Raw genomic sequence first — 14126 nt, 5'->3', positions numbered from 1 at the left:
TGTAATTTGTCAACACAGACAAAACACTAAACACAGAGCCCACCCTTTGCTTAAGGGTCACAGAATGTGCATTTTCTTCTCTTCCTCTACTACCAGCACAAGCATCAACCTGCTAATGAGTCAGGGAAAGGTAGGTAAAGCAGATTTTAGGAGTAAAAGAGGGATAAAAGAAGTAAAATGGGCAGGAAAAGTGGGAGCAGCTGCAAAGAAAGTGATTAACATTCCTTGAATTGCCACACAAGCAACTGGAGCTGGATTCTGCTGTGGCACTCTGAGAGGCAAGGGGTTGATGCTCATAGAATATGCATTTCATAGGGAGGGATGGAGGGAGGAAGGGAGGGGCTGAAGAGATGGCCCAATGGTTAATAACATTGGCTGTTCTTCCAGAGAATGTGGGTTCAATTCCCTACTTTCCCTTTAGGGTTCACAACCATCTGTAACTCTAGTTTCAGGGGGGATCCAATATGCTCTTCTGCCCAGTGTAGGTACCAGTCAAATACATGATGGATAGACATCCGTGCAGACAAAACACGCATCCAGATAAAATAAATACTTTTAAATGAGGGTGACAAAAGAAAATGGGCAGGAGGTCAAGAAGAAAGCCTCCTGCTAAGAGGGCAAAGGAAGAACCTCTGATTTTGTGTAGGAGGGTCCTTTGCCAGTGCCTGAATGGAGAAAGGAGAATATTTAGTCTTTGCAGGTGTTCTGTTGTGTTTCTATTGCATTTCTTGGGTTGATAGATCAGCTAGAGAAGATTCATCCCTGGGACATCCGTTCTTCGCTAGCCAGAAGGAGCTGGCTGTGTGAGAGTCAAGCTTGGACCAATGCGTTTGTCAAAGCAAATATGCTGCTGCCCAGAGCATTATGTGGCAGTCGCAAAGCAAACTGCCTGCACGTCACTTTCTGTGAAAACCCACTCACTTCGGCTGAGAACAGATGGAGCTTGGAACATTCTGCACAGGCTGAATATTGACCCCCCTGTCAGTTCTGACATATGTGGTACATAATCACCTTTTCTGTCTTTTAGCACCCTCTCCACTACCATGATTTTTAAGAAATAAATGTGCTCTTGCTGTTCTTCCCTTGGAAGAGGATAAAATCCTGCAAATGCTTTCTGACAACGACAAGCTCATCATTGCTCTTCTTGCTTCTTCTTTGCTCTCATCAAACCTTCGGAGAGACTCATGAATACAATTGTCCAACTACCACCACCAACCAGGACAAATGTACTTGCATTGCTGCTATGAGTCATTCAAAGAAGTAGTGATAAAGAAGGAGATGATCAAAGATGATGGATGAGACAGTGGTGCAGGTGGTGGCAGCCATTGTGGTGACAGGGTTAGTGGTAATGGAAGTAATTATGATATATATATATATATATATATATATATATATATATATATATATATATCACACACACACACACACACACACACACACGCACACACACACACAAACACACACACACACTGTATAAAGATGATGGTGAAGGTGGAAAAGAGAGATATGCCAGTCAAGATAATGAAGTGATACAGGCAGTAGAAAAGGTAAAAGTATTGTCATGTGAGGTGGTGCTGAGGTAGAAGTGGTAATATCCAAAGGCACGATACTGGCAAAGGAGTGGTTATAGGAGAATTAAGGACAGCTTCTCTCATAAGAACTGGTCTTTAAATGTTCAAAGCAGGATTAGTCATAAAAGGCCAAAGGAGATATAGATATAACCTAGGTGTTCACTAACCAAAGGTAAATAAAAAGGTAAATAAATGCAGTCTATCCCCATAAGGAAATATTAGTTGGCCATAAGAAGGAATAGAATACTGAGACATGCTACGATACAGACGAACCATGTCACATCATGCAAAGTGAAAGAAGTCAGTCACGGGAGCCCTCCTTCTATGAAATGTTTGGAGCAGATAAATCTATAGAAACAGCTGGCAAATGACTAAACTAGTAGTTGTTTCAAGTTGGAAAAAGTAACTGCTAATAAATGTGGGATCTGGGGGAGGGAGAAAGATGTTCTAAGACCAGATTCTACACCATTGTGAATGTATATAATGATTACCTTGCATAATTAAATGCCTTCCACTGGAACCATAACAAAACCCAGGGCTTTGTGCCTGCTTTCTACCATTACTCTACACTTTTAGGTAAATAGGTGAATTAAGACAAGTGTGGGTAGTAGTGTTATGGTAATGAAGGGCTGAACTTTGGTTGTTGGCAATGCTGGGGAAGGAAACAATAGTTACCAATACTTGGAATACCTAAGTTTACAGAGCCAAGACTAGAGTACTTCAGATCCCTCCCCTCCACTTTTGTATTTTTTTCTATGTATGCTAGAAAATTATGTGTCCCACAGTTAACACTGAATTCACACATAAGTATTTCTGGAACTAAGCCAAAGGGTCCATTGTCATTGGAATTGTGTTGAAATGGAACATCTGGTTTTCTACCCAGTGCATATAGCTTAGGAACAACTGTGTTTTCTGGTGTGAATGTAACATCAGACGGAAGTCAGTGGCTGGGATCTATAATTTTTAATAATTTTAAACTAGCTACAAAATGTCAAATCACTTCACAAACCAACAGAGGAGACAGGAGGGATTTAATATACATGCTGTAATGATATTTATCTCACAGTTTATCTATATTTCATTCATTTATATAATTTTTTTTAAAGGTTTCTTTATCAGCTACTAAACATCTCAGCAATTTGGTGTGCATAGCTCTAGATTAAGCAACAGAGAATTGTACTGATGACAAACCACAGGGAAATGGTGATCAACAAGAGCCAGACTTAAAAGATCTTCACGTTTTCCACATAGCAAGAGTATTGTCTCCAAAACGTAGCTTTCAAAAGCATTCGACAAACCCTATATTACATCCATTTCACATAGTTTCAGCCAAACACATATTTTGCTAGAAATGATTAATGGTGTGTTAAATCCATTGTGTGTGTGTGTGTGTGTGTGTGTGTGTGTGTAAAAAAGAAAAAGGGATGATTATGATCCGTAAGTCTGTATGTTGACAGAAAGAAGGTGACACAGCTGCAGGTTTTGCTGGTATGACTTAATCTTGACAGTGTCCCAATACTGAGCATGCGTAGTTGTTGCTTTGTTATTGTTGCTGTTGTGTGTGTTTTCTTGTCAGTATGCTACTGTCATGGAAAGTTTTTGTTTAAGTAGGAATCTAAAAGTCTATTTAGTTCTCATGCATAAATGCATAAATCACATCACTTTTAGTGCAATGCCTGTTATGTAATTTCACATTGTCTAATTATGAAATCAGAAAGACAAAGAATAGCCATGAGGAACCAAAGACGGCACATTTGGAGAGACTCAGAGCCCGACACCCTAAGAAAGGACGGTGGCAGTGGCTCTGTGGAATGTCACAGTTTTACAAGAACAATACTGTGTATTGAGGAAATCAACAGCACATTGAGCATGCCTAAATTTTTGTCACTCAGCAAAAGCCACTGAGAAAAGAAAAAAAAAAAAAGAGACCCAAGACATCTCAAGTTAGGAATCAGAGCCACCAGATGACCACTATGTACAGCCTTTGGAAAGAAAGAGAGCCAGAGAAAACAAAAGACACATGGTATCATTGGGAAGCTGACAGACCACACAGGACATTTACAATGGGAGTGACTGATTGTGTGTGTGTGTTTGTGTGTGTGTGTGTGTGTGTGTGTGTGTGTGTGTGTGTGTGTGTGTGTGTGCAAGACCTACTAGGTAATACCATGAGAGAAGCATGAAGGAGCTCTCTTGTCCAACAACATTTGGAAGAGAGCACAGCAGAAGGGCAAATTTAACCACTTCCCAGCATCTTTGTTGCACGTTGGTTGGCTTCATCAATTCTGGTTTTGTTGGAATCAGCCTAGAAAAGAGGAGAGAAGAGGGGTCTTAGATGACTCCTTAAGGTCCTATTCATCATCTGGGTCCACTCAAGCTCTTTTGTAAATCAATTCATTCAGAATTATCACTCCCCTACCCCCAGGACCATTGGACAAGGTCACAAAAACGTGACTTGAGGTTTCAATGGTTTTCCTCACTGGATAGCCTCTGCTGTTTTGAGGACAGCGGTCTATGGTTTATCTTTTTATGCTGGAAAGGCACTCAAAAGCTAGACTGTTAAGCCCTAGGAAATTCACTATTCCCATCGCCATGGAGAAAGGTAAGGCAGCAAGTAAAGACTGTTGCTCTTTCCTGTTACAAGTGTTGTACAAGCAATGCTTCCACTTATAACTCTACAGTCTGGGCAGAGAAGAAAGCCACCAGGTGGTCCAGGGAATGATCTACTATCACTCACTGATCATAGGCTATGTGCCTACGTTCTCACTTTCTAAACTCCACTAGGTAGGGTTTTCTATATTCAATTTGAATTTATAAATTCTTAGCACACTGGACTCATCCATGTTCACACAAAGATCTTGAAAATTGAACATATTTCTGGATTATTCACAACTGAATTATCTGGCTATGGTTCTCTACCATCTGTTTGGTTAATCAAGAGTTGGCTTCAAAATGATTATTTACATAAAAAAGAACATTTATTTGTCCTGATTATTCAGAACTATAGACACATATTTTTTGACCCCCCCGCCTCCTCATTTGAAAAATGGATAATCTCTCGAATTTTATTTGGTTCTCAGATCTTCTCCTGTATCTACAAACTGTGTCATAAATAATCCTACTTTGTTGAAAAGGCAAATGATTTAGCTCAGACCAATCTGACATGTTCCTATAGACTGGACTGTGCCATTTCTAGACTGAGCTCAGAGAAGCTAAAATGAGAAAATAATCCACTTTAAAACAAACGTCATTTCAGAATGTAGACTGTTTTGCTTATGAATGCACTGCCTGGCCTTGGCAAGGTAGCTTGGGTAAGTAGAGCAGAGGCTATGCTTGGAATATTCTCAAAGGACAGAATCGAGCTGGAATGCCTTTGTTCAATGGACGCTTGCTCCTTCCTCTCAAGTTCTCTGAATCCCATTCAAATTCCAGACTCATATTACATGGCACAAAAGTACCATGTTTTATGTGGTATATAAAAGAAATAGAAAACAAAAGCAAAAGCAAAACAAAACCAGACAGAATCTCCCCTCAGGCATGTCCTTTGGGAAATGCCTCTGTGTTCATCCTGCTTTCCTTATTAACCCTCAAGGATTTTTGTTTTTAAATGGAGGCTACCCCATCCTCGGATTCCTGCTTGATTTTAGAGAGTCCTAAGATTGCTGACATTTCTAAGATGTGCTTCCTAAGTTCCCTTTGTGGAAAGGCTAGTGTCCATCAGGCAGCCCAGACATTGTTTTAGGGGGGTACTGAGTACATTGAGCCCTTAGCTTCAGTCAGGTGCTGCACTGGCTCAGATCAGATATCTAAAACTGTGTGCATGTCACACACCAGCACATCCAGAGTTAAAATGTTCCCCAATCTTCCAGTTCATAGAGCCTGGTGAACTACAAATCCCGTTTATAAACTGTGGTCTTATTTTTCAAGTTCAGTGATCCCCACTGGTGGAAGACCTTGAGGACCACATCGCTGGATCTCAACACATTTTCTTCCACCAAACTTTACTTTGAAGTTTGAATATCTTCATTGTTTCATTAGCACCACTGTGTATGAAGCTTGGAATGGAAACTTACTTCTAAATTCAAGTATTCTAGGAGCACAATGTGCTTGTAACTTTGATAGATTGTACATATAAACCCGCATAAGCAAACACACAAAGCAATGTCTTAAAAATCCACAAGACTATATCGAAACTCTGTTTTGAACTTCCCAGAATTGACTATCAACCCAAAGGAGGACGAGAGAAGATCATAGTGGGACCAGGAGAGAAGAAAATTCTCTTTGCTTTGCCTACTGTATGGTTTTAACTCAACCCTATACATACTGAGACTTCAGATATAGTTCTCAAAGACTAGAACTTGCTTGAGAAAGAGGGAACACTGTAGCTCATTAACATGCTCAGCTAGACTCAAATGGGCTGTTTAAATGGTGTCCAGATTGTGACTTTGTGTGTGGGGATTCTATTTCAAATATCGGCCAAGATATACTAATTATTGTAAGGCAATTATCCCCTTTAGCTCTACCTCAGTGACTCAGAAGTCTAGGGTTCAAGCAAGCCAGAGCAGCTATTTCCCATCAACTTGTCTGGCCTTTCCTTAAACTTTTATCCCTGTGTACACCTTTATTGGTAGATGAACAGCTAAATACAGAAGGTTCTCACTGTTCTAGAGAATTACACTGGCATAGGTATTAGAACGTGGCTTCTGCTGTCTTTATAGGAGGAATAAATATTTCTTTTTTCCAAGGCAGTTACTCAACGTTTTGACCCCTTATGTTAGTAACAAAAAATTCTCTTCTCTGGAACCCTGCTTGGTTTTGTTATCTGCTTGCTTCTGAGTTAATTTGGTCTAGCGATAGAAAACAAGCACTTCCTGTTTTCTCAGATTGTTTCCTTTCTGAAAAACAGAGGAGAAATTATTTCCATGTTCATTTTCCTTTTGGAGCTATAATGGCTTAGGTCAGGCTGAATTGGTTCCAGCACTTTTTGAACTTTTCAACATGGTTCTAAAATGCATTGGCTCACACAGCATTAAAAGCTTGATGATAGCAAAAGCTGTTTAGCCACGACAAGCATGTTGCAATTTGCAAACTTAAGCAAAACACAGCATTTTTCTAACCAGCTCTGACATATGTGTAGTTCAATACCAATCAGGCAAAATATTATCTGGTCATATATTGTTTATCTGGACCATATGCGATACAATCCTGTCTCTTCATCCCGTCACAGCACTGAAGAATGCTTGGGGATCCAGAAACTATTACTTAGCTCTGTAATTTAAAAGATCTAAAAATGAACCTACTCTGTTCTTGGCAGTGCAAAAGATATAAAGAAACTCCAAAATCTCAGATTAAGAACTTCAGGGTCTCACAGAGAATAAGCACATAGCACAAGAGTAGCCAGACATATATTCACATAAAATCATTGTTAAACTCCTGATGTACCCATGTCTCTCTCTTGGCATTTGGACAGGTAAAAAGATTATAATTAATATCCATGCGATTGGGGATGAAAATGCAAGGAAAGAATTAGTGTCTGATTTGTATGGTCAATTGTTTCATGGTTTCTGTGTCCTGATACAAATTCCTTGGCAGCGAGAATATGATCTGTCTCATTTTCATGTGTTCTAAGTGCCTAGCACATGCCTGGCATAGGAGAGATAGAGAAATATCAACTACATTCAATCATATGGTCTGGGGTAGGAGTGTAACTCATTGGTGGAACACTTTTCTAGCAAACCCACGGCATTGTGCTCAATACCCAGCACCCACAATCCATTGAAACCCAAACTACATTCTAATTTCCACTCCAGTTCTGTGGCTGAGTCTCATGCTTTTTGTTTTGAAGTATGAAGGGCAAAATATCCAGCAACTAGTTTGCCTGGATGTAGTGTCTCCTTCCGAGTGGCAATCAGTAGTCAGCACTTGAGAGCTGTAGACTCACCTTCTCCATGATCCTGTCGATCTGGCGATTCTGGGTGTCAATCTCATTGCCCATGTCTAGAGCCATATGACGGAGGTTTCCGATGATGCCGCTCACCTGCTCCAGGTTCTCATCCATCTCATTTTCCCGGGCATCATTTGTTACCCTGGGAGCCAAAGAGCAATTTTGGAAGACAGAGCGAGAAGAAAGTTGTGACTAAGGAGTAGAGCTTGTGGAAAAGAATACACACATCTAGTAATAGTCCAAATTCTTATTCAATATACCAACATGTCTTAACATCTGTTAGTTTCAAGTGAAATTTTAAAACTGATATTTTGAGCTCAAAGTGTAGTTTTAAAGGAAGAGTACTTGTGTATTAATACAAATACTGTATTTGGGAGTTTTGGATTCTCTGGTTGTATCTTTCTCCAATAGGGTTTGGCTATGAAGCCAAGGCCAGCTGAAGTCGTGATTCACCCTTCTCATCTTTCTCAGTGTTAGCATTACAAATATGCACTTCTGCACCCACTTTGAATTTACAGTTCATATTAAATACACTGATGTATTTACTTTTATGATTTCTAAAATTATGTAATTTCCTCCTTCTTATTTTATTTATTTTTAATGTGTGTGTGTGTGTGTGTGTGTGTGTGTGTGTGTGTGTGTGTGTGTGTGTGTGAGTCCTGGTATCTGACCCATGTGAAGGTCAGAGGGCAGCTAGGTATAAGTCATTGCTCTCTATCACGTCTACCAGGGTGTCTTGCTCATCACCACACATGTCATGAATGGGTTTTAAGGATTTCTCCTGCCCACTTCCCATGTCACCGTAGGTACACAAGAATGATAGCTGTACACTATCACATCTGGCATTGACATGGCTTTTGGGCATATGAACTCCCCTGAGCGGCAAGTGTTTTATTGCTGAGACATTTCTCAGCCATCCCATACCCTAATTTATTTTTGGGAAGATAAAATCATCTATTCTGAGGAACTCTGGGGCAGAGGATGGAGGCAAAATTATATAGAGACTATGGTTTATTTTTGTTTTGTTTTGCTTTGTTTTTCTGAAATATAGATTTCCAAGATTCAACTTGAGGATGAGTGAAGAAAGTCAGGTAGCAAATCTCAGTGCTCATTGCTCTCCCACCGTGGAATCTGTGGCAATGTAGACAGCAGCTATAAACTTGATTTTGAGAACTCCTAAGAGATTTAAAGGAACTGCTTTTTCATGGTGATTCTTATACACACACATGTTGATGTCATAGGTTTAGTAGGGCCATTGGAACAGGTGCTTTTGGAGCAGAAAAATGTGTATCTGGTGGTTTCAGTTGTGTGGGTAGGAATGGGAGGGCACGAGCTGGCTCACAAAGCACTTTACCACGTTTCCAAAGGCCAACTTGAAGGCTAAGAAGGCACTCTTATTGCAAACGGCAGGCATCTTACCGCAAATAGAAAGCACTTATTACAGAATTTTCCTACTAGTTACAGTAATGAGCTAAAACAAAAATCAGAAGATTTAAACTCCTTTTCCCATGGCAACTCCCAAAGTACAATGGCATATTATAACTTTTGTCTATTGTTTGTTTTGTTTTGCTTGCAACCTTGCCTCCATATATAACCCAAGCTGGCTTTGAGCACTCAGACCTTCTGAGAGCTGGGATTAGAGTCCTATGCCACTATGCCTGGCTCCACTAAGATATATATCAGCCTGAGACAGAGCAAATTTAAAGATTAAGAGAAAACCTCCTATCATTTAAATTTCATTTGAGTGATCATCAACCATGAAGAAGTTTCTGTAGCACAACTATTTCCATCCCTAAAGCACAGTTAAACACCCAGGCTTTACAAATCATAGATGCTTGTGTCTAGTGTCAAGAGATTTAGATTGAATTGCAGTGGATGAAGTATCATCCCTCTGTCTTCTTGCATTTTTCCTTGCTTCCCTCTTCCTTCCTCCCTCCCTTCCTCTTTCTTTCTTTCTTTCTTTCTTTCTTTCTTTCTTTCTTTCTTTCTTTCTTTCTTTCTTTCTTTCTTCCTTTCTATCTCCCATAGTCCATACTTTTATAACCACTGGCTTACAAATTATTGAATTTCCTTGGAAGCAGATGGAGGCAAAATTAGAATTGTCATTTGTAAGGCATATCTAGACCCTATACCTTATGACTCACATTTGAATACCAGCATAATTGATTGGCCAACGACTACAATAACTTAGAGGTAAATAATTATGAAGACGAATATTTTCACCTATGCTGAGTTCTGGTATAACAGTGTATATCGTTGATTCTCAGCCTGCTTCATGCTGCAATCCTTTAATACAGATTCTCATGTAATAGAAAATTATTTTTGTTGCTACATCATAAGTACAATTTTGCTACTGTTTTCAATTGTACTGTAATTATTTCTGGAGACAGAGGTTTGCCAAAGCAGTTATGACCCACAGGTTGAGAACTGTTATTTGATATATAATAGTCTAAACAGTTTTAATTGATAAGGCTTACACTTTCTTTGACAAAATTAAGCTGTTCTGGTTAAAACAAACTGGTGGTTGTATGGAATGAATGGGGGGGGAAGCATGCCCACAAATATAATAACTTTAATCTTTCCTTTGTCATAGAAAATATTTGGCTGTTTTTCTGCTTAGTGGTTTCCTCAGGCCAAGATATTGGCTGACTTATATAATTTGAGCTTTTAAAATAGGTATTTATTTATTTATTTATTTATTTTGCTTCTAGATCTCAAAAGAAGTGGTTAATGTGCATTCCATTTTTTCCTCCTTTTCCGACTCTAGATCCGGTCCTTGACTTCCCCTGCTCTGTGCCCTGAGAAGCTAACCTTTACTACTGTACTGCTGGCTCCTTGTTTGCTCTGACTTCCAGTGGGCTTTGAATCTTGGCCTGAGAGAGACTGGAGGTCATGAAAGCAGGGTTTAGAGCATTTGCTTCCCTTTCTCATTCTAGCTAACTCTAGCTATGACTGTATTTCCTACCATAAAACCCTTTTGTTCTTGGCCTATCTCTTGAGGAAGGAGTGTAACAGCTTTCTGCTACTAGTAGACTATAAATGTTACATTACTCTTGCTGTTTGCCAGGCCTCTGCTAAAATAAACTCATGTCATGTGATGCCTTTCCATATCAACTCTGATGCTGGATGTGGTCATGGGATTTGCTTTGCCTAGAGTCACCATGGCAAACAGTGCCCATGCTATAGTTCAGAATGAAATTGTGTCTTGGATTTTGCCTGCTTGGCACACTATCATTGCCATGAAGAAACCTGAGCTCTTTGCTGGAAGACCTGATGCAGGTGGATGGCAGTGTCTCTACTGATAGCCCAGCCAAAGACGAGACAAGAGAATGGCAAGCTATCATAATCCAATCATAACCCAATGAGGGAGTGCAAAAATTCCTTGCAGAAGAAAACAAAATAGTTCAGTGCTGGTTATCCATCAACAGAGTACTGCAAAAAACTCACCTGCGGATGAAGCCACCACTGATGGCCATCTGCTCCCGTTCATCCACCACACGGGCAGGCTGGCTGGCCACTACTCCATCCTGATTATTGCCCCAGGCTTTTTTGTAAGCATCACTGGATTTAAGCCTATGCAAAAAATTGGGTGAGTGACAAAGTCCAGGGTGGAGGGGCAAGCTCACAGAAATGATCACTTCTTTAAGCAAAGAACCGAACCAAGCAAATGAGTTTTAAGTTGAGGCATTAGAGAATACCGATATATCATAATCTGGACCCAAACAGTTGGCCACCACCACACCTCAGCTATTCAGCATTTTATTTTTAATTGAGCCAATTTCAATGGTCAAGACTAATCTTTGGTTTGTTTTGTGCTTTAATTGGATTTAAGATAAGGCTTAAGATAGCTGGTGAACATTCAGTTCTATTTCAGTGACATGATTATATTTTGAGACACAAAACACAGAAAAACATACTGGCAGACAAACACAAAACAACACTGCCAAGTAGAGGGTGTACATCACACCACAGTAACACGGAGTCATGAAGAAAAACAGACTTGACTTTTAAACACACCATCATGCAGTGATCTCTGCTTAATATCTTTCCCCCAATGCATGTGTGTACTACATTTCAATGTTTCATGAAAGACACAAAGGATTGGTGGTTGGCCAAGGGTGATGGTCTTTGGGTTGCTTCTAGAGTGGTTTGAAATTGATAATATATCGGTACTTCCAAACAGTCACCATACATCCAGGGTTGATGTACAAACCTTTGTCCACAGAGACAAAAAGTAAAAGAAGCATAGTGAAATGAATGCAGGAAAATAGAAGAGAGAACAAGCCATCTAGCACCAAAGAGGAACCCCACCTCCACCCCACCCTGTGTCTTCTTCATGCACCAGCTACAGGCATGAGTAGAAAGTGAAGCATTCTCATTTAAGCCAAACTACTCCAGAAGTTGACCATTCTCGAAATAGGCACTAGCAGGACAGTAATAGCCTTCGTGAGGATTTGAAACGCAGTTCAGTAGCTTCTTGGTTGGGCCAAAGGGCAGGGTAGTGTGCAAACAGATTCCTACTTTAAACTATTCTGGGTTATCACAAGGGAGAGTAGTTTGAAACTAGTGTGGTCTCCATGGGCTACATTTCACTGACCTGCCTTGGAACAAAACTTAAAATCCAGGCATACCTGTTGTGCCCAATAGAAACATATAGAGCATATTTTGGTGGGTGTGTTGTAATTTAAGGCAATCAAAGATGTTTCTAGGTTCTTTGCATAGTAGAAACCACATGCTATTGAGTCCAAGAACAACATATATCCTTTGGTCCCATTTCACAGTTTTTATTCTAAGACAACAAGATTATATTCTCCTTTCCCCCACTTTTTTTTGTGATAGGGTCAAAGCCATCTCTTAAACTGACTTTAATCCTTGCAGACTGGGGACCAAGAAACCATGGTGACAAACTGGGAAATGCACCAATGGGATTTCAGCAGCTTCCACAATTTACCATCAGACCTTTGAAAAGTCACCACTTACTGTACCAAAGGGCCATGAGGCCCATTCAATAAATAGTACAAGGTCATCAAACAATTTTTCAGAGTTAAGAGTTTGTTTCTTCATCCCTCCACCCCGTCCCCTCTCTTTTTGGTCCCTAGAAGCTGTTTGTTTGGACTTTGTGATGTTTTCTGCTATGTAAAATGTCTGGCATCCCATCTTTGGCAAAGTCAAAGGGAAGGGAAATATGCGTTTCCAAAGAGAAGGCAAACCACTGCACCCACAACGCTGCACAGACTCACATCACGGCCGAACAGCTATCATAGTCCTTTGAAACATGCCGAGACAGGGCAAAGCCCCCAGAGAGTCCAGGGCACCAACAGCCACTGCGTTGTGACACATGGTTTTTAAAGCATTATTTACACACATTAGGGGACACTTCACTCAAGCTTTGAAGCTCAATTAGGGTCTCTTTTGAATGAAGGAATTAGGGACCACTTATATATGGATTTAGGAGGTCACATTTCTTCAGAACCCGAGGATCCACCTCAAAGAGACCTACCTCCACCCTTTCTTCTCACACAATCGATGAAGGATTGAGGGGTGTATCTGGTAGAATTCACTCCAAATGTGGGGTAAATTGGCTCTAAAAAGGGCATATTGTCAAATCTTGACTAACTGGAATGTTTGACAATAAAATATTTTGGAGATTTCTATACCTTTGGTAGTGATTAAGAGGTTCTGGGGGGGGGGGAATTGCTTTAAAGGTAATTGGTAAACATCTTTCTCAAATTCTTGAGCTAATTTTCAGCTCAGAAGTCTTTGGGGATGGGCACCATCAAACCTTTTCAAAGTCACAGCTGATAATGAGGATGTGTCTGATGACCTTTTAAAATTAAGTTATCACTTATTTATTTGTTCTTATGTAGAGATTTATAGAATAGAATAGAGACTATATGAGACACTGAAATGTCTTAGGCAACAAAACATTTCAAATCTGAGCTGACTGCTTCCTCCTCTTATCCTCACCCCCACCCCACCTTTTTGGCTAAAACAGAAAGGAGGCAGGTGAGGGTTCCAGCTAGATTCCAGTTAGTCAGGCTTTACTTCACAACCATCTTTTTTTTTTTTTTTTTTTTTAAGCATGCTTTTTATTCATTGGTAAGATGAGCCCCTCCCCCTCCTAAACAGGAAGTGGGATATTTCAAATCAGCCTCAAAGTTTAAAGGGTGCGAATGGTCATATAATCTGCTCAAAAATCACATCAATTTCTAGTCTAAAAGCTAGGATCAGGAGAGCTTTTGGGTAAAAGGTTTCTTTGTAAGAGGGAAAGGGGGAGGGGGGAGGGAGATCAGGTAACTTTAATTTTCCAAATGCATGTTGGGCAATCCACTCATGCATTTCCCCCTTACTGCTAGCCAAATGAGACTATCTTCTAGAACCCCTGTTGCAAAATTTTATAACCACATGTCACATTTCTGCTACATTCCGAAAAAAAGCGTTGCGAACCTTGAGAACAGTTAAAATGTTTTGTGATGTCGTGCATGCAAAATCTACACATTTCAACATTTCAGCCAGTGTACGGGCAGATCTTCCAAGAGGAAGAGTTGAAGGGCAAGCGTCAAATTGGAGACAGACACTAGCATCTCTGACTGAAGAGGATGCCTGCATTGGGT

The 14126-nt window shown here is 40.1% G+C and overlaps 1 protein-coding gene across 2 annotated transcripts in view; it reads right to left on the bottom strand.

Moving 5' to 3' along the window:
- Positions 1-2514: 2514 nt before the first annotated feature.
- The window catches only part of Snap25 (synaptosome associated protein 25), a 73864-nt gene continuing 62252 nt past the window's right edge, over positions 2515-14126 (bottom strand). For both annotated transcript variants that reach the window (XM_021192514.2, XM_021192515.1), the window contains exons 6-8: positions 10960-11085; positions 7510-7654; positions 2515-3873 (exon numbers count right to left, since the gene is read on the bottom strand). In XM_021192514.2, coding sequence (XP_021048173.1) covers positions 3805-3873; positions 7510-7654; positions 10960-11085 — 340 coding nt within the window. In that variant the 3' untranslated portion in view covers positions 2515-3804. The remainder of the gene's footprint in view (positions 3874-7509; positions 7655-10959; positions 11086-14126) is intronic.

This window comes from Mus pahari, chromosome 3 (assembly GCF_900095145.1).
Source record: "Mus pahari chromosome 3, PAHARI_EIJ_v1.1, whole genome shotgun sequence".
In the NCBI taxonomy this organism is placed as follows: domain Eukaryota; kingdom Metazoa; phylum Chordata; class Mammalia; order Rodentia; family Muridae; genus Mus; species Mus pahari.
This window is presented reverse-complemented; position numbering and strand designations above follow the sequence as displayed.